General features: G+C 40.7%; 1 protein-coding gene across 7 annotated transcripts in view; it reads left to right on the forward strand.

Annotated features, from left to right (window-relative positions):
- Positions 1–21235, forward strand: part of FAM13C (family with sequence similarity 13 member C) — a 132633-nt gene that overhangs the window by 82497 nt on the left and 28901 nt on the right. For all 7 annotated transcript variants that reach the window (XM_069796037.1, XM_069796042.1, XM_069796036.1 and 4 more), the window contains 2 exons: positions 7068–7189; positions 15575–15638. In XM_069796037.1, the coding sequence (XP_069652138.1) occupies positions 7068–7189; positions 15575–15638 (186 nt within the window). The remainder of the gene's footprint in view (positions 1–7067; positions 7190–15574; positions 15639–21235) is intronic.

A 21235-nucleotide genomic window follows, 5' to 3' on the forward strand; every position in this document is an offset into this window, starting at 1 on the left:
GTAGGCACAAGGCCTGACATCTGTAAATACAGATGTCTGTATTTACATCTCCTCTTTGATGTATAGTGTGTTTGGCTACTTTCTGTCTCTCCTCCCTTCTTGTTTATGGATAGAAATTTGCAGAGCGCTTTCTGAAGTGCTTTGAACCCATCATAGACCAGGAATTATTTTGGTCCATTTTTTCAAATGTAGACTGGGAATTGTACATTTTGGATGGTATGTCTTACCTTCTAAGTGAGGAATATTCTTTTGAATCCCAGAATAAAAATTAAAAGCAAATGCCATCCCAATGCTATTATCACAGTCTCTTTCAGAATATCAGTGTCAACTTTTGCCCTAATCTTCTTGCATGTTTTTCTGGGGTTCATCCCTGAGATGAAGTAGTAACTGCTGATTATTTGCAACTGTATTACATTACTAGGAAATATTATTTAGGCTGAAGGGAGATGAGGTGTACATTTTTATCAGCAGATAAGAAAAATGATAGGAAATTTTGCCCTGTAAAGAGCAAGTGGAGGCGTATCAGGAAGAGGAAGAAGTCATAAACAGGGCAAGATCTGTCTCATAGATCATCTGTTGCTCTTTCAGCTGCTTCCAAGTCTCCTGTCTGCCTGCTTCCTGTGTATTTTGTGCCTGTATCTCTCACCCAATGAAAGCTAACACAGCACAGATTTGCTGCGCTATGGTATTTTACATGGCCTGAAGTGGTTAACTGAAAATGTTGATATTCTTTCATGGGAAACTTTCTGAGCATATAATTAGACTGCCATAAAATACCAGTGCAACTTAGATATGCAGGCTCTGGAAGGAAAAACAGTGTCAGGCACATAATTTTCACATGACTCAAGGGCTTGAATTAGGAAAGACAAAAGAGGTCCTGGGCCCCCACACTACCCATTGCCCCCATCTCTGGCATACTGGAAGAGGTAAGGTGTGTAGGCACCATTTTATCTCAGTTTTAATTTGATGGGAGTACTTGAGGGATTAGAGCTAGTGTAGAGCTTTGAGTGTAAAATTCAAGATAAACACAAAGCAAACATCCCTCCATAACAGGAACTCCACTCATTCTTAGAGGGGATTGTATCCTAGTACCGTGAAAGACTTTTTGATGGATATCCTATATGTACACTGAGTTCAGTGGTGCTTGCTGTAGAGGAAAGAGTTTGCCTCTTGGAATGGTTTGCATAAGGAAACTGTTTTGGAGAAAGCATCTGCCAAGCCCTTCATTTTGCATAGCCTTCATTCTTATTAGTAAGGATATGCGTGCTCCTTAACCCTGAGTGCTTGCCTTGCTGCATCTTCAGCTACCTCAAGGGCTTTTGTTCTTAAAGAAGCAAGCATCTTGCTCCTGGCTTTGTTAACAGTGCCTATGAAAGACAAGGCTCTGCTTGCAGAAGAGCTCTGTGAAGGGTTTGTTTCTGTGTGGGGGTTCTCATTGGGATCCTTGGTGTCTTATGACCTCCCAAACCCTGTTGCAGCTGTCTGTGTTAGGAGCCCTAGTTGTGAATTGGTAACAATTTCTTCTCTCCATTTTGAAGCCAAAAGCAAAGTGCTGCTGTGTTCTTTCTAGTAGCTGTTGTTTATATGTGTATGGCAGGTTGTTATTTTCTGGAAAAGTGGGCCAGACTGATGCTTTGAAACACTGTCCAACTGCATATACTTTCCTTTTGTGAAACACCTTGCCACCAAGCCACTCAAAGAGATAAATGATGTACTTACAAGCAGCTGATGTTGAGCTGACAAACAGCAATATCTGAGTGCATGCATTTATGAAAGAAATGCGTGATGCACTGCACATGGTGATTAAACTGTTCATCCTCGTTTTCCTGAGTTTATTGATAGAGTGCTTTTTCAATGGTCTCCTCACTTCCCCAACCTGACATCTCTGTGGCATCAGAAAGAAGCAGTGACAATATTGCAGTGACAGTATCTCTTCTAAAGGTGTTGCTCTGGTAAGCCAAGGAAATATTTGTTACTCATCCCTATGTGTTATAAGCCCATGAGTTGTTTTTTCAGAAAATCGTCCCTTTAAAATCAGAATAGGCTATTGGGACATAAAAAAGTTTGCTGCATGTGTTGGAAGGATTAAGTCTGTTTGGCTGGGAACCAATTTTGTGTGCCTTTCTACTAGTGAGAATCCAGGGGATTTCCATTGTAGAGAGGTCACTGAGAGGGAAGAGACTGCTGTGTTCAAGTAGAGGAAAGATGGCCAACTTTGGGATTCTGAGCTTCACAAGGTTCTCAGTCTGCTGAAATGTGATTCCTGTGCCTCTGATTTTTTTTGACACTAGTACTGTGGTCATGTACCCTAGGTCTTAATGAAGAAAAGATTATTAAATTTACAGTGGTGATTAACAGGACCAAGTCTAATAAAAGTGCAGTACCAAGTGACTTCACTCGACCACTTATCAGCTGATAAAATGTCACTACGGTAAAGCTGTACCTTGGATATTGCATGCAGTTATTTCTTTTGCGGGCAAGAGCTGGGTATGGGGGCAGCTCTAACCTTTCCAAAGTATGGGAAGAGAGGCAGGCTGCTGGAATGTGATTACACAGCTGTACTTCAGCTACTTGGTTTCATCTTTCCTATGGTTTCATGAGCTTCTTTAGCAATTCTGCAATGTTAATCTATAGAAAATCAAATTAATTAGGATTTATCTGACTTTAAGAGGTGAGGAAGCATATGTTCAGAACATACTCCAGGGAGTCGGTGTGAGAACAGATGGTGAGGAATGGAAAGTCTGCTTTCTTTGCCTAATCCTGTCACTCACCTTTGATGCACAGTCATGAATATAGATTATTAAATGAGTCATCCTCAAATTCCTTATTGATACTAAGACATACTTATAAAATGACACTAAATATGCTAGCTAATAGGTAGAGACAGTAAAAGTTCAGTTTTAAAGTCATATTATCAAGGTAAATGACTATGAAAGTGAAGTTGTGGCTTGATGATCAATACCTAGAGATGGGAATGCTGAAAACTGCTGTGTGAAATTTTGTATTTTTGAGTATAAATTAAGTGGGGAAATTGCATGGATTTCAAAGAACTTCCAGTACTTTGACATTAAAATTGTGGTTTTAAATGCACAGGAATCAAAAAAACAGAGCCGATATTAACACATGAGCTACACAAACACATGAACATGTCAGGCAGTCTGCAAGTTCCACTTCAGTTTTTAGGCAGACTCTGTTTATGTTTAAACCATACCTCCCATTGTGGGTTAAATCTGTTCAATTCACAGTGCATTAAATGTACCTGCTTATTTTCTTGTACTGGCATTTTTAGGAGGGGTAGGAGGCACTTCTGCTCAGGACTTCAGTACTGGCTATTTCTTATATTGACACAGCGCCAAGAGGTATGCCAGGGCTGTGGTCCCAAATTCTGGTACAATATTTGGATGGTGCTTGCATTCAAAGAGATGGAAGTGTTTGTGTGTTGGATAAAGCATATGAAGGATGCAAGGCCCTTTCTGGCTGTGTAAACACAGAAAAGGTTTGTGTGCTTGTACTGTAATTCAGGTGCTCTGACAGAGATGGGTTATGACATGCTGTGATTTTGTTGAGGGAAATAGATTTTGAAAAAATTTTAGCTTGTGAAACAGAAGCTTATTTATCTCAACATGTGTATCCATGATGGTAATTTTTGGCTGCTTCCAAAGACATGTCTTATTTTGTGTACAAAGCAAATATCATGGTAGTGATTATGCAGCACTGAGACCTCTCAGCAATGCCTGGAGATTTCCCTCTTCACAGACTGCTTACCAGATGCAGCCTCATTGTAGAAGCCTCACTCTCTGTAGTGAAGAAGAAACAAAAATACAATAGAAGACACCACTATGCTGTTAGATGCCTTTGACACATCAGGAATGGATTTCATTGCTCTTAAGAAACAGAGGTTCCATCAAGGGTGTTTCCCTAGGGTTACTCTTTAATGACGTAACTTATGAACAAAAACAAAGAAAAAAAAAAAAAGAAAAGAAAAAACAACCCAAACCCACCCAAGTCCTTAGATATCAAGCCTGCACCTAAGCACTTATTACCAGCATGTATTCTTGTCCTCAGCTTTCCCTTTCATCTAGCAGAAAGCATCTTGAATTGCCACATTCTTTCTGCTGATATTGGAGAATGGTATTTGTTGCGGAAGAGGCTTTTGCTGAAGCAAGTTTACCATTTTAACAGGGGTTTGGTTTTGCACCTTAACTGGACTGACTTTCTTTGACTGATTAACTTAAATAGTACAACACCAAGAAGGCTTCAGCCAAAAGATAGGCTTGCTTAGCTTGAAATGCGCATGTTTCACTCATTTACGTAGCACCCGAAGTTTTCTTTTTACCGGTACTAACAGCTTTTGTGGTCAACTTCTGGAGCTAAGCACATCTAAGCATAAAGGTTGAGGCTGTTGCAAGAATCCTAGACAAGGTCTTCAACTGGTATAAGTCAATGGCTGTTGCCTCTTTCGGTATTTTATTGTATCCTGAAACTCCGTATTGTCATATGATGGCATAAAAAGCTAGAATCTCTTTGAGAAAGAATATTTTCAGTATGCATCACTGTGATGATGCAGAATTCTTTCTTCCAGCTTTGCTGTTGCCATTATAGAAGTTACACTTTTCAGAGAATATAGTGTTATTCTTTCTATTTTCTGTCATGTCCAATACCTAGCAAAATGTAACCCAGTCCTTGTAAGAGATTCAAAGAACAAATGAGGAAAATGCCTGTTCTACCTAGAGACCATCAAACCTCTGAAGATTTCTTGGCAAATAAAATAAGCTGAACTGGTTCGATCCACTTCTACCTTGAACTTTAGTAAAAACTGTTATGTTGACCTGTTTAGCCCCCAAGAGCATATGATCATTTTTATATAACTAAGGGAAAATAACATTAAGATAGTGATGGAAAAACTAGAACAGCTGCAAAAAACTGCTGTCCATTTGCCACCTGAATTTTTATTACCATTTTTGGATAAAATATCATTCATTCAACGCTAAACTTTATTAGATAGGCATGGGGAGAGGAGGAGACATCTGTCCTAGAAGGCTCTGAAGGAGACAAAGGGTAACAAGAGAGTAACGTTAGTCAGTTGAGTGAAGCTTTCACTCCTTTTGCCCTGACATCACTAGGGCATTGTAACATCTAGTCTGAAAAAAAGACAGCCTCTGTTTTGGAGGTCTGTTTTGGAAATTTGCCCCTTGTGGGTAGTCAGTATGATTGGAAGGCTTGATTAACTTCTGCCGGGTCAGTTCTACTGCAGTGGCTGATAAAAAAGCAAACTAATTTAATGTTAGCAGAGGTCTCTTCAACTGGCAGGGAAGGTATTTTCAGTCCCAGGGCAGGTCTACACTTCATAAATGCAGTGTGGACGTACCCCATGGGCTGGATGTGTGTGTTAGAGCTAGCCCATGGCTGCTTCCTCCTGAGCAGCTTCCATCGTGAAGGTGACAGCTGTCTCTTTCTAGAGGTAGATTTCAACACTCTTTTTATACTCACTTTGTAGACTAAGTAGGAGGAATTAACGTTCATTTATACAACAAATATCCCATAGTTAAAATGTCATCATGGAGAGGAAGTAAAATGCTAGTGATCAGACATTTTATTAATTTTTACCAGTTTGGGGGTTTTTTGTTTTGTTTTGTGGTTTTGTTTTTTTTTTTACAGGATTCCTTAGTCCTCCATCATTAATTTTGAGAAGTAGGCACTGAACATTTCTCCTGAGAGGAGACCATTTGGGCAACTTTCTTAAATTTAAAGCTTTTTGTAAAGTTGGCAATTTTATGAAAGTGTTATTTAGGTTTTTTCAATACAATGTATCTCTAAACAAGCTTCATTCATACCAGAGAAGTTGTGGATGGCCCCATCCCTGGCAGTGTTCAAGGCCAGGTTGGATGGGGCTTTGAGCAACCTGGTCTAGTGGAAGGTGTCCCTGCCCATGGCGAGGGAGTGGGAACTAAATGGTCTTTAAGGTCCCTTCCAACCCAAACCATTCTATGGTTCTATAATCAGTAAAGATGGAACAGACTAAGAAGGAAGTAAAAGCAGCCACTGTTTTTGTAAATGTAGAAGGACCTCAGCCCTCCAAATTCCAATCCAAACAGACCTATCCAAGCTTCCATGCTTCCAGCTAAGCTTTGAAACTTAGCAGAATCAGATTCATTGCTTTACCAGGGGAAGTGAACACTATTCTTTTGCAAAGCACATTGTATTTTAATTTTTTAAACTGTTAGAATAAAATATTGGATGATAAAAGCTAATAAAGAAGTAGGAAAAAAATCCCACTTTAATTATCACATTTTCAAAGAACTTCATTAACTTACCCCTTTGCAATGCAAGGGAAATATTATAGCCCAATTTATAGGTAAGGAAATTAAGATGTGCTGAACATGTCTTGTCACAGCCCTACAACTGGTTTTTGAAAGCTTGGAGTAAAATGCATACCTTTCTAATTCCCACTCCCGTCCTCAATTTGTTGGACTAAATTGGCTTTTTTTTTTTTCTGTGTGGCAGGTTGGCTGATATGACTTTTTTCCTCACTGCCTTTCACTTCTTCTGCAGTAATACTCTATGCATAAAGCTATGCATATGCTAGGGAAGGGAAAAAGCAAAAGCAAAAAGGAAACTGGTTAAACCTTACAAATCTTAAGTGAACTGCATTTGCTTTTGTCAGCCGAATTTTTTTCTGATGATGCCCAAATAATAAAATATTACTGACATGTCAGTAAATAATTTCAAATGAAATGTGAGTGTATACCTAAGCAAAAAAAAATTGAACTTTGTGTATAGCACCTCTTAGCTCAGAAGCTGATATCTGTTATCTAAGTAATAAACAGAAAATGGGTTACAGTCTGCTTTGGTTTCAAAAAATGTTTTGCAGTGAAAGAAGATACTGCTTTGTTTAGAACCTTTTCTAGTCTGTGTTTTCCAGTTGTTTCCAGATTATTACCAAAAAATAACAAAGAACCACAATTCGCATCCAGTCTCATGGAGCTCTTTTTTTCTTAAAGCAAAATTTTCAGCTAAGCCTGATTGGTACTGACAGGGCATTCAACTTTTTTTTTTGCTTTGTGCAGGAGCTGGAAAGTGCATTGCCAGGCCTTTCAGAGTGGCAGGGGAAGGCTGGATCCTCAGATAATGACTACGCACAGAACGTGGCTTTAAGATACCAGGAGGCAGTAGTGAGATTTCAACCAAGGTAAGCCTTGGGATAAGACAGCGCATTTCACTCTTGATTGACTGTAGGAAAGGCTAATTCATTTGCTGCCTTTTGTATAAAATATTCAGACTCCTGGCTCTCAGTGGCAGTTGTATTCTGTATTTATATGGCTAAAACTGTTTGGAGAAAGTGAAAGGGATGAAGATAAGAATGCTAATTTCATCATTCTTTAAATCCCCTACATTTCAAGCAAGAAGAACATCCTCAGTTCAGAAACTTCAATTCCTCTATGCCAAGTTTCAAAAATATCCTGGCACTTTTTTTCTTTTTCCCCCAGTGCTGACTTGCCTCACTCTTTCTCACAGCTGTATTCTCACTGAGAAATGGGAATGGGAACCCGCACACCTGATTTTAGCATGGGTATGCATTTATGTATAGTTTAGACCCTGCATGCTGTGGTAACTGCGCTTGTTCCAACGTTGTGAAGGGTACAGGGTGTTAAGGTCAGGTGTTAGCCGAGTCTCCATGGCAGGTAATTCAGCTGATGACGAAGTAACTCAGCTCTGGTAGCTACTGGAAGTCACAGTTCCTCCTCCAATCCTTCATGGTTGTGCTCCTCCTCCAATTCTTTATGGCTGTGCAAAAGGCTAAAAATGGGGTTTCAACTCGCCCAACTGACCCAATCTACCAGTGAAGGTGTGTCCTAAGGATAAGATTTAGCTCTTACTGGCAGGCTTGGAATGTGTAAATAAGATCATGCTCTTCACGGCCGTCAATTTTTGGGGCACTACTTTACAAATTTCCAATGCTTAGGTGCTGGTTTGGCCCTGCTTTGCTGTGCACATAGAGTTTCAGGCAGGTGAGCCAGGTCTCTGCGCTGTTCTCTGTCTCGGGGTGCATGACAGCCGTGGTGCTGTGTGGCAGAGGCACTGGCTTGCTTTGGAGGGACCGGTGCATCAGCTCTGCATCCCAAGGATGCTCAGTGGGTCAGGGCACAGCGAGTTGACATACAGAGCTCATTGCCTCCAAGGTTTCAAGTCAGGATTAGGTTAGTAGTGACAGTTGCCATCCAATGGCACTTTGGTGCTTTACGTGAAATGAACTGGTTGCCTTCACCACAGCTTTTAGTAGGCAACATTGTAAATGAAATTAATTTGTGCTCTCAAAGGAAGCTTTAGCAGAATGACCGAGCATTTAATTAGCTTTCACAAAGAGCTGCTTTCACCCTCCAATGCTTGTATGTGCAATTGAGACGCTGCATCTCAGAAAGTATTTCTAATTAGCCCCAGCCTAGGAAGCCTGCCTTCTCTTTTTCTGGCATTCTTTAAGCTAGGAAAAAATCACATGGATTTCTTGTAAAGAGGAGCATAGTGAGTTTGGTATCAGAGAGTTAGACTTACCTAGTGGCTTTTCTGGTAGGAGGTCTGTGTATGGGTAGATAATGAAATAACATTGGTTAATTGTGATTGATGAAAGGAACATGATGAAAGAAACGTGGACTTTAAAGATAAGAACCAGAGCAGAGTGTGCGTGAATAAAACAGCAACCACAGCAAAGTGTCCAGGTCCACTTCAACACTTTGGCCTTTTAAGTTTGCCTGGTATTAAACCATTGTTCACTATGCTTTTTACTCCTGTTTAACACCAGGGTAGCTCCTTAGGAAGCCTGCTATTGACAAGTGCTAAGTCTGTTAAATAATGGTACCTGGATTTACTGTGCCAAGAGCTGTGAAAGCACAGAGATCAAATCTCAACTCTGGCCATGTCTTAGTTTGATTATATTACAACAAAATGGAGGCAACTTTACTCTGAAATAAGGAACTTCAAACATGGTGTAAACAGGCATTAACGCATTGTCCCTGGCCTCACACACACACTTTATTTACTTTAACTGTCTTAACTGTCCTTGGAAAAAACATTCCCACCACCCAGCTGAGGCAGGGGACCTTGAATTACATATGCTGAAAATACCACTTTCAGTTTGAGGGTCACGGTGTCTGGTGACTTCTCTTAAGGGTCACCAGCAGCTTGCCCCATCCCTCTGCTGTCAGTCATCTTTGATGGGGCCAGAGCAATTACATGCCCATGTCTCATACAGATCGCTGGCTACTGCATCAGGATCACAGAACTGGCTTTGTGCAACAGGCTGTGAAACATAGCTGCCAGGGTATAACATCTTGCCTTGTTTTCTGCCTTCTCTGCTCTGGGACATGGCAAAGGTTAAGTATTCAGTCTTGGCAGCAGGCAGCAATCATCGCTAGATTTTGACAGAACACATCTGCTAGCCCCATAAAACTTGAGTTTCACTATCTTCCAACCTGGTTTTGCTAGGTTACTGGTAAAGTTAGCAATGCTTTGAAACACTACATCTGCCTAGGATCCCTAACTCATAGACCAAAAGCATTCTGGTCTTTTGGAGAAGAGGATATGGCCACACTGCTGCTGGGGTGCCACTAGGCAGGCTCCTCTGTCTATCAGATGTGTGTGGGGAGGATAGGAGAAGAAGGATTTATTTCTTTCTTATACTAAGAAGCAAGGTTGATTATTTCTAATGTGGCTTGTTGTTACTACTGCTTTAATTTAGTTTCTGCAGACTGCTATAGCTCTGTCATTAGTCTCATTGGAGTTTAAAGGTCTAAATGCCTCTGAACTGTGCAGAGTTTGGGGTTTTTTTTAATCTGTTTTGGTGAGCGTGGGGCAGCTAAAACCAGGATAGCTTTCATTTGTCTAAATATGGATTAAAACTACTGAGATACGAAAAACTTTTCAGTACAGTCCCTGATAAGCAGAGTGATCTAAATTCAGGGTAACCTAACAAGGGATGTTCATAAATAGGTACGTGACAGAGGAGAACAGAACGGGAAATATAAGTGAAACAATCTACAGAAATGCAACTCTCATGTGTTGGTTGTTTTTGGGGGGCGTACTTTCATTTTATGATAACCACTGAAACAGTGAAGGAAGAGTTTTAGCGGGATTTGAAAGAAAGAAAAGAATAGACTTGGTGAAGAGGTTTACAGTCAGAAGAATGAGGGAATACTGTCGTAGTCTTGGCTAAGCTATACCTGACCTGTGAATCAAGGATTTTAATTTCAAGAGGTGTTTATCATGCATGATTTATGAACATCAGCATCAATTTAGAATATGAAATGCCATCTGCATGGAAGGAACCCTTGACATTTTATTAAAAGAACAGGAATTTCTAATACTGTTGCTAGGGATTACATTGAATACTGCGCTAGTCATTGTGTGTAGTTGGGTTTGGGTAAGAGTGTAATATAATCCACACCTTTCAGAGATAAAAGTTATATGCAGGCCCCAGGAACAAATGCTACAATAAAGACAATTGCCTTTTTTTAACAGGGAATAGGAAAGCCAGTATGGAACAATACATATGATTACAAAAAGCTGCTTCTACTGATTGCTTTCTAAAAGGCAATCAGCAAAACTGATGTCGATTGCCTTTGAGCTGTGTATGCAGTTACCTGAATAGAGGATGGTGTTTTCTTCAGATGCTTGTTACCCAGATAGGGGGCTGAAACCTGGGACTCCTGGGTGGTGGGAACGTTGCTGTTTCAGAGAAGGTTGCATTCCAAGTCAGTGTGGGAACTACACTTTGGGGTTAAGTTTTCTGCCAAAGAAAAATTCCAGAAAGTTCCCCCTCTTCCCCATTCCCCAAATAAAATGGGAGTGGCTTCATTCAGTAGGACTCAGCTGGTCCTAATTTCTGCAGAGGCTGTAGGGCAGCAGTTGCTGTCAGACCTATGACTGTTCTCCAAGGAACAATGGAAATGTCGGGAACCCAGGGCTGCCCTGGATCTTGAGCTCAGTCAGTGTCTCCCAGGGTTTCTGTGCTCCTCTGAGGGAGACCAAGCTCTAGCAAGGCTTTCAGTATTGAAGTTTTCAAGGCAAGTAGCTTTTGAGAATGCAGTTCAGGTGGGGACTCTCATAGCTTCCACGCTTTCTGCTGAACAGCTACAACTCAGGAATGCGTGGGAGGGAGCAGGGAAGCTGCAGAAGTGCTGATGTCCCCGCGCCATATGGCGGACCCGCGCGGGTGAGCCAGAGCTTATGAGACTGCGTTCCTGCACAGGCGGCCAGGTGAGCAGGGAGAAAACTTAGCCAGATTCCCTCTGAGTCCTGCCTCAGACCTGGTGAAAATTCATCACGACCAGTATGTGTCTGCAAATAGCTCTCTGTCAGCAAATCTGGATATGCTGATGAAACATTGCTTTGCTGGGAAATGACTGACCAAATCTTGAGAAGAGTTTCTTCAGAAATCTTGATATTAAAATATTGGTGTTTATGGTTCCATTGATATTTCTTGTACCAAGGCATGGAAAAACCCTGAGCAAGCTCTTGGGTTGGAATACACTTAAAGAGAAAGAAAAAACAAAAAAAGAAAGAAAAAAGGGGGTATGGGGAGAGGACAGAGGGGCAAAAAAAAAGCAAGCACCTTACTGTAGCCCAAGCAAGAACTGTGCCTGGTGAGTACAAGAGGCACTCATAATAAGAAAAACAAGTGTGGCTGTCCACAGGCAGCCTTTACGTAACTGCTGTGATTGATGAGACAGGCACTGGTACACTGGCTGGCTGGCTGGCTGCTTATTCCAGCATTCAGGGAGTGCCCAAGGAGTAGCCTAGGATGTTTCTAAACAGCCTAGGCCCTTAATGGTGGTGTTTCTTTCATTGCAAGCGTGCACTTCATGTTCATATAAAAGCCTGTTGCAGTTCTGTATTGCTTTGTAAGGAGTCACAGGCATGCTTTTGAAGCCTTCATGTGCAGCCCTGTATTCGAGTAGTGACTATGTTTGAATTTCATAATGCTTTTTGCCTTCTGTGGAGGTCTCAGAAAGGAGCTTTTTTTTCCCTTGAGGAAAACAAGCTTGAGCTTTTTGAGGTGTATTGGTTGTAGGGTCTGCCTTTCTGTGAACTTGTGTGATGTAACCTCTGGAGAGGCTGAATCAGTGCTCTGATGCGGTACTGAGAGTACCCTTTCTGAGCTGCTAACCTGGTAGGCCACCCTCACAGCGGGAAGTGTAAAACCGATTGCTGGACTGGAGACAGGGAAGGAGTATTGGGCCAGGGTAGACTGGAAGTGAATCTGGAAAAGGGGTTTCATCCCACAGCACAGTGTGTGGTTTGCTTGCCAGGATTTATCCTGGCATCACTAAGGCATTAACTGGCCCAAGACACTGAGCACGTGTGGCATTGTGATGCATAAACACATAAGTCTCCTGAGGATAAGGTTAATGCAACCCAGGGTTGAACTGGATTGAGACTTGCAAATTGCAGAATGTAATGCTCCTTTCTGGGTTTAGTCTGGGAAATAAGAAGTGAATTTTCTTAGGTTATCTTTAAACATTTTTCCTGGTTTTTAAAATTATGTGGTTTTATTTGAATTTTATGCAAGTTTAGAAGTGATATCATGCATAATTCAATAATTCACATGTTCTGGTCTGTTTTTTAAACAGCACACTGCTCATGCAAATTGATCTTTCCCTTGAAGTCTGGTAGGAGCTCTGTTATGATAATCAGTATTTAGATTTTCTTTTTTCTTTTGTTATGCCCACAAGCTTCAAATGTACATGTTACTGGGTTGCATCCTTGTCATCTGTGCCATGCAGAACAGAGTAATTCTACCAAAGCCAGAGTCTATGGGGAAAGTGAGAGATCAGGCCTTTCATATTTTATAAAGAATGATATAACATATATTTGAGTAGTAGCCATGGAGAGAATTCCATTTTCATTATTTTACATGATGTAAATTATACAAAATAAGGGTTGCCTGCAATTATTCAAAATTTCAGCTAAAGCTTAAAATAGCTGGTTTTTTTTTTTTTTTCTGTACTCAGCACAGATGGAAAATTAGGGCTTGTTCCTGCTGCTTTTGAAGTTAATGGATATTTTGTGATTGACTTTTAATGAGAGTAGGATCCAACCCATAGTTATTAAACTGTAAGCCCTTTGTTGCCTGGTGACAATCAGATAACCTGCATTTGCGTAGGAGAGCAGTTAATCTTGGTGAAAAAAAAAGCACACCCCGAAACTCTCTGTATAAAGATCAGCTCAGCATACATAGATGACTATTAATGTAAATGGTCTTCACACAAAAATGGTTTTACTCACCTTAATGATTTCAGTGTCTCCAGAATCCTAAGAATGCAAAACTAAGAGCATCTTACTCCAGTAATTTTAGTGAAAAAGAAACAGTAAAATGCAAGACTTCTGCATCCCTAAAACAGCAGACAAGAGCATCGACCTGAATAAGAGAGAGGTGGTACTTCAAAGGTGCTGTAAACCTTTCACTCTCCAGAGTGCAAGACTCATGAATGATACAGCTGTGAAGTATGTAGAACTTCGTATAGCACTTGTAAGAACTGCTGCTAGCATTTAGTTTTTTGTTTTCTTTTTCTTAAGGAGAGTTCACATTTGCTGTGTGTTACACACCCTGAAAGGAGTCATCCAAATGAATACCAGAAGTGTACAAATCTGACATGTGTCCTTTTCTTCCTTTCCTTTATGTCTAGGTCTAGTTCAATGCAATAAATCACTCTAAATATTTTTTTCTTCATTAGTGAGTTAATTCTTCAGCTCTTTGTAGCCTTGCAGGTTCTTCCTTACATGTTATTAAACCAAACTATAAATATTTCACTCTTTCTTATTAAATTAGTCCTTTTGCTCTCCCCATGCTTTTTCTCAGTTTTAACTCTTTTCTGCTGCCTCATACTGCCCTCTCTGCTGCCTAAAAGCTAGAAATGGGTTGTTAGGCATTAACCTTTTTGCTTCTGTAATTCTATTTTCCTTCTGTTCTCTTCACATTATGGAGACATTTGCTATTCATTTTTGAGATGGCGGAGAGAATATATATGTGGAGACCTACATAGAGACGTAGATAGGTGCTTGTACAACAGTCAGCCAAGGCACCTTTCTGCCGAAGTATCTCCAGAAATCACTCGCTTCTGATCATGTACCTGTGTATCTCAAGATACAGGCTGGCTGGCCTGTGAGACCTCCCGTTCTGGTGCTAGATGTACCACCACCAAAATGAGTCATTTTTGTTCCTATGTGAATTGCACACCTTGGATCCTGTTTGGAGGCAAGTGCTTGTTCACCTTGGTGTAGCTATCTAATGTGTCTGTTTTGGTAAGGAAAGTGGCATATCCATCATTTCAGTCTTTAAATGCCTCATAAATCTATGAAGAACTACAACAAAGGCCTGTGCATTTGTCTGTACTGTTTTTGAGGCCTCTAGAGACTTTTAAAACTATTTGGTTTTGCTGGGATGACTGAGCACAATAGGTTGAAAAATATGAATTATTTTGCCCAAAGGAAATGTGGGGTTTGTGTTAGTTTTGACCACGTTTGTGAGTGAGTCTCACAGGGGCCAGCAAACATGGCCACCTTTTCAGCAATGAGAAATCTCATTCTCTGAGACAGCAATAGTTGTCTTGCTTCAGCCGAGTTGCGAGTCAACTTGTGATACACCCATGTCAGGCTTTGAAGTTGAGTGTGAAAACCCCTGTTTGCTTTGGGGGAAGGACAGACCTGTGGTATGAGGCTATTCAGGTTGCTCACCTAATCCATGGGAAGTTTTTTTAGGCTTCAGTTTCATTCCTTGGTAGACTGAATTTGTAACTAATCCTGAAGCTGGTAGGTGTGTGGAGCCTTAGAACACGACCACATCTGCCTGGATGGGGCACAGACATCTCAGCCATAGCCAGAGGGAAGAGATTTTCCCCTTGCTGGTCTGGGACATTCCTTTCCTATTTCCATGTGGAGAAGCAGTAATATACTGAGGGAAAACCGAAGGTATGGACATCTCTGATGGCTGCAAAGTGTCAGTCATTAGAAAATGTGGACATCTCTCTTACTCAAAGGATTTCCAGCTCCTCATGACAGTCCCTTGGGTCTTTGTGAGATTTGCAAAACTGAACTTAAGCAGAAAGTTGAAGATTGGGACCCTGAAATACCATCAAATTCAAATATGGAAAGATTTATTCTTTATGGCTCTGATACAGGAAAACTCTTGTTCCTGACTTCAAGCATGTGGGATAAATTGTGCTTAGATTTAAACATATGTTTGAGCTTTTTCTTGGCTTTAACCCTATTAGCTCACCAGGATACTGAGAGCTGATCATGCTTCTTTAGAACTTCTTCTGTGTAACAGAATGAGCCCGGATTTTAATGTCATAATTTCCAGGACCTCATTCACAGTTTAAATATATTATTTAGGATTCCAGGAAAATCACTGTTTGAGTGAGGTATAAAATAACAGATGTAACCTTCATAGAGATGTTATTTTTTAATTAAAACAACTTTATCCCATAACTTGTAATTTATGTACAGATGTGATGAAAAGTTTGAAATATTTGCAGCACAGATAAGCAATCTATTGAGTGAAAATTCTTGTTTTGTTTTGTAGAATAGAGCAGAACATAAGCATTTCACCAAAAGAAGGAACTGAGCAATTCAACAGTTTAAATGAGGTAAGCTTAACCAAAAGTTGAAATATGATTTTACAAATTTTGAATTAGGTGTTTGGTTTTGTTAATTCTAAGGTCTTGGAATAATGTAATCACCTGAGAATCTTAGGTTAGCTTTTTAATGGATCATTCTGATCATGTTTTTGGAGAAAAGCTTATAAATGTGACTTGAGACTGCTATAATAGTTTAAAAGCCAGAAGCAAGAGATTTTTCAAATATTTTAAGCCAACATGCTGCTTTCTGTTTGTGCTCAGAAAATAATTAAACATTCAGTATTGACCGAGTGAAATGCCATCTTTCAAGAACACTTGATTTCTCCCTTGTATTACAGCTCAAAAATGTTCAGCTATCAATGATGTTTTGTTTAAAAATAAGGGGTTCTCAAGGTTGCTACATCCTATATAAATAAACAATGAACAGTACAATGTGGTCTAAAAGCTACTTTAAAAAGTAAGATGGGAGGAGGGGAGAGTTGAAGTGAAGAGAGGAAGCAAGAAAAGCCAAATAACACCTGTGACGCTCGAAACAAGAGCTGTTTTCACAGGGATTATGGATGCTGTGAGATCACAGGGATCCAGGAGGATGCTGTGAGAGTAGAGCACAAAGAAGCTGTTTGTGAGATCGTGTCAAACAATGGGTGAGCCTGGGCTAGATTCCCACAATCAGCAAAATACTGGAGGCCAAAACCAAGCTTTGCAATTATTCAAAGTAGGAAACCTTATAAAGCATCTCCCACAAACAGGGGTGTCTGCATACTAGCACAGAGTATGCTTACGCGCTGCAAGGGCAATGAGCAATACTGAACTTAAACAAGGAGCAAACAATATTTTTAAGCGTAGACCAAGACAACTGAACAACAGAAGCAGCCGAAAAAAAGAACTGGGGGGAAAGGAAGCCCATTCCTGTGAAACCATGGAAAAGACAGATTTGTTTCCATAATGAGCCAGAGAATATCTATGTCTATTAATAGATGCCTGACTTTCATTGGGGGAAGTCCTTCTAAAGGAATTCAGACTTAATCTTCCCCTTACTATGAACTATTTCCTGTGCATTTGCATCATTGTTGTGCAGCTCACTGTTGAAAATGTCAGTGCTAACTCATAAGGCACATTCCATGACCGATATAAGGGAGTATACTCAGCCACTGTCTAGCCAATTAAGGCCCTGACAGAAATCATTAAGTTATTGTTTCTTTTGAGAAGCCCCATTGCAAATAATCACCAAAGCTTCCACTTAAAACCTCCCATTTAAAATTCTTGTAAAGGATTCCTTAAAGGTTAAGATAAAATATTATAATAAATAAAATCAGTGTAAGACATTAAAACAGATAATTAGATGAGAAATTAAAATATTAATAATTTATGGGAAATGAGCAAGGGTTACATTCTGGTGCTTTCTTTTCCAAAATCTTAGATTGTATTGTGTCTCAGGTCTACTGCAAACCCAAATGGTCATGTGTCATAAGAAAATAAGTTCCCCTCTAGGATTAGAGAAAGTGGTGTCTCTCTTCACTGCTCACCCGTGGCATTATATAGACCCAGGGTGTATCTTGTTCTATCTTATTGTTGCTTGTTTGTTCCCCATAAAGGAAGTTCTGAATTGAAAATGTCATATGCCTCAAGACACAAATATTGCCATAACAGATACCGCAGAGATTTATTTTTGTTCACATAAAATATGCCTATCGTGTTTTAACCTGAACTCTTAGATTAAAAAGCAAGGGAGATGCTTTTATACATCGCTGTTCCAATGTGACATACAAAAGCATTAATTTCCTTAGAGTCAAGAAATTGAACAGGTTGATATTTGCTCAGTTTCTTTTCTATATGAATCACTTCAAAGGCCATTAAATGCTGAAAGCTTGGATTATTCTTCTTCTCTACCTCAGGTGATTTCATAAATCCAGTAAATCCATCAATAAACCGGGTATAATAGAATAGCTGCCTTCCTGTCCTGGAGGGGCAGGAGCAGGCCGAGGGGCAGGGTGCAGGCATCCTTAATATTCAGAAACACCATGTGTGGGGCAGGGTGGTTTCAGTTTATGCAGAAAGCACCAAATCTGGGTTTTGCTTCTCCTCCCTTCTCCCTGTCAGGCTCCAGACTGAGACTGAGCAGGGTCTATGGGTGGGGCATTCCCTTTTCCTCTTCCATCAGTTCTTAAATTTACCAGACCTTAGGACATCCACAAGGATGAAACAAAGAATGCTGATAACAGTAATGCTTTATCAGGGAAAGAAGTTATTTCTAACAGCCGTGGCTCTCTTCTGGCCATTGTTACCTATCTGGTCTCTCTGTAGATACACAGTGAGCACTGATTGATTAGCAGGTTTGGCAGTGCTGTAGCTCTTGGTGCAATAAGGGAGAGTGCAGGACTGCGAGGCTCCATTTGGTGCCTTGTCTCCCATCAGGCTATGGTCCCCTGGACATGCTGACCAACATGTCACATGGCACCAATCCTGCAGGGCCCCATGCAGGGACCTCTGGCTGGAGAGGTTGTTACTGATGGCACCTACCGTGGAAAAGTTTATAAGCTATGTCAGGGGACTCCCCTCATTGCCACAGCATTTTGGTGATAAATTGGGAGAATTTGTTCATTCAGTGTCCCATTCTCCAGAGGGATTTAGCAGTGTGAGTGTAGGTGTGTGCTATTTCTCTCTAGATGTAGGAGGTTATCTATCATCTCAACAGTTCCTTGCCCTAAGGCCTCAGCTCTTGATTTTCAGTAATCATTGGATGGAAAGAGAGATGGTCAGTGAGGTACAGTCTACAGGCTTAATAGTTTGTAAAGATGGTTTCTTTTCTACAGGATGAGCTTCCTCTGCAAATGGCAATCCTTTTGTACTGTGTTTTCTCCAGCAGGCAAGAGTATGATACTTTAATGACTATGTTTTCTTAAAGCATTGGCAGAAATAACAAATAGGAGAGAAATACCACACTGTCTGTCGTTCTGTTTTCCTCAGACTTACTGTAAATGTCTTTATTTTTCCATTATCTTTGATCTGGAACGATGCAGGATGTTTTTTCTTTTTCTGGTGGAATTGGCATAGCTCAAGTTCTTTGAATTGTCAGTTACTTTAAGAGGACATAAGAAGAGATAAGAAACCTTTGTCCAAGACAATTCTAATTCCTTCTTTTTCAAACTTGCAAAATACTTTTCTTAAGAGGCAGCAATATGGTTATTTTTCCAAAGAAACTTAAGGATCCATTTTAAATATTAATATGTCCTTTCACTTGCATTAGCATGGATCAGGAATTACTGCATGCATCAGAAATACTAGTGTTAGGCACCAGAGTAAAGCTGGAATAGGCATCAAATCTGAAGTATTTGAACTGAAATCATTAGCTGATAAAATATGCCATAGCTTAAATTACTTCAGTGATATTGGTTTTCCATATAAGAGCTTACTAAAATTTATGATGGTACTCATCATAACCTAACGTTTCCCTCTCTAAGTATTTTAGCTGTTTGTATTTGCTTCTAACATGTTTTGCAATTTCTTTTAAATGGCCAAGAGCAGAGATGGCCCAGCTGGGCCCCAGGGGCAGGTCTGGACCATTGGAGAACTTTAAGTAGCATGTGCACAGGCTGGTTCATCTCCAGATTAGATGTATTCCTGAGTGTGTGCAGTGCAGAAGAGTACACATCCCCCCACTGTGCCAGGATGCCTGCAGTCCCATCAGGTCTGTTAGAGGTACTGGAAAGTAGTGGAGAATTAGGGGGGAGTTCGAAGTGGTCAGTAAGGTTTCAAATGAACTTGGGAGGTTTGAGAAGATGAAGACAGGGCTCAGACTTTATTCTTCTCTCTTCCTGCCTTCCTTTCGCCCGCAGTTGGTAGCATGTTGGCCTGCCCCCAACGAGCCCAAGGAAAGAGAGCACGCTGCCAGTTGCTGATATATGGCCGTGTCCTCTCCCAGACCACCTTCCTGCTCTGTTTGGGCTGCAGTTGCAGAAACAGGGGGCTGCACTGCTCCTGCCATGGCGCGGGAGGTCCGAGGCTGGCAGGATCCAGGCCAGCTGCTCTGGCATTGCCGGTACTTCAGGCACCCCTCTGAAAGGGGCAGGACAGCACATGCTGCAGGGCAGGCAGCACGGTCAGCCCTACCATTTACTAGGATGCTCCTGTCGCCCATGAGTTGGTGACCCTGGGCAGCTTTGTGCTTGGCCTTTGCTTAAAGCTATGTCTCCTTACATGCGTTCCCATAAATACATGGTGACTTTTCATGTATAGCGTGCTGTGGCAGTACCAAAGTACTCAGCTGTGCTTTCGGAGTAAGATGAGGTTGATGGCATGCTCCAGATTCATCGTCTTCCTGGTAACATCAAAATGATCAAAACTACTTACTCTTTTTCTCCCTACATCAAACCCCTTTCAAGGACACATTCACGAAAAAAGTATTTCTGTTGTTATTACTTTTTTTTTTTTTTTTTTTAGTATTTGACAGTGACTGGAAATTTGCCATCCACCCACCTTCCACAGATGGGTGAAAAATATAATTTAGAGCAACTGAATATAAACCAGCTGGTGAATTACAGGATAAGCATTGCCGAAATACCATGTTTAACAATGTAGTCTATGTGAATGTTTTTATACTGAACTTGCCATAAATATTAATGTATCATAAGAAATGGTGATGCAAAGTGAATATTCCTTCTTGATATGGGAATTTTTTTGTCAAATGCTTGAAGTAACAACCTGTGAAGGTTAGGTATTTTTGTCAGTTATTTGCCTACATTCTCCTTATTGGTATGTTGTTCTGATATGTTTGCCTATGTTCTCCTTACTTGCCATCAGCAGTTCTCATGATAAAGTCCAGGCTGGGATCAGAGTCCTCACTGGTTTGTAAGTGGTATAGTCACCTTTTGCTAGATGACATTAATGACTGTAAAACACTGCCTGTCTGTTGTGATAATTCCACAGCCTTTTTGTTTGTTTGGGTCTAGCTGGGATGAGAGGCAGTGGGAAATGAGGCCTGTCATGTCATAAAAACCCTTTCCAAAACAGTGCCACGGGTACAATTCAAGTCGGCACCTTTCCCTTGACAAGGAAAATTCACTGCTACTTGAAAGCTGTTGAAGGTGAGATGGTTTCCATCATTCTGTCTCTAATTGAAGCCCTGCAGAGGATTAAAGAAATCTTTGAAGGTACCTCATAAAAGATGCTCGAACTAATGGTAAGAATTCTACTAAGTACATCAAAAGCAGGAAGCCAGATAGGGTATCACTGGGACTGCTGGCTGGCTGACATGTAAAATGGGCACTAAGGTGATACGGCTATAAACAGAGAAGCTGAGTGAATTTGTTATATTGGTCTTCACAGATAAAGCCCATGTTGGGGACATTTGCACACCTGGTATACTCTAGCAGACAGGTTAAAGGACCCAGATCAGTTTGAAGTAATATACGTAAAATATTGGACCAAGCAGTGTCAGTAAATGACATGGAAAAAATGCCAGTCGTTCAGGAGTCCTGGAGAAACTGAGGTGTGAAGACGAGGCACTGCTGGTCAAGATGGGTAAATTATCCTTAGAAATGACAGCTGGGCCAGATAATGGTAGGTTGTTAGTGCAACCTGTACCTGGGAATAGTAAATGTTATCTT

This window comes from Haliaeetus albicilla, chromosome 11 (assembly GCF_947461875.1).
Source record: "Haliaeetus albicilla chromosome 11, bHalAlb1.1, whole genome shotgun sequence".
Lineage (NCBI taxonomy): Eukaryota > Metazoa > Chordata > Aves > Accipitriformes > Accipitridae > Haliaeetus > Haliaeetus albicilla.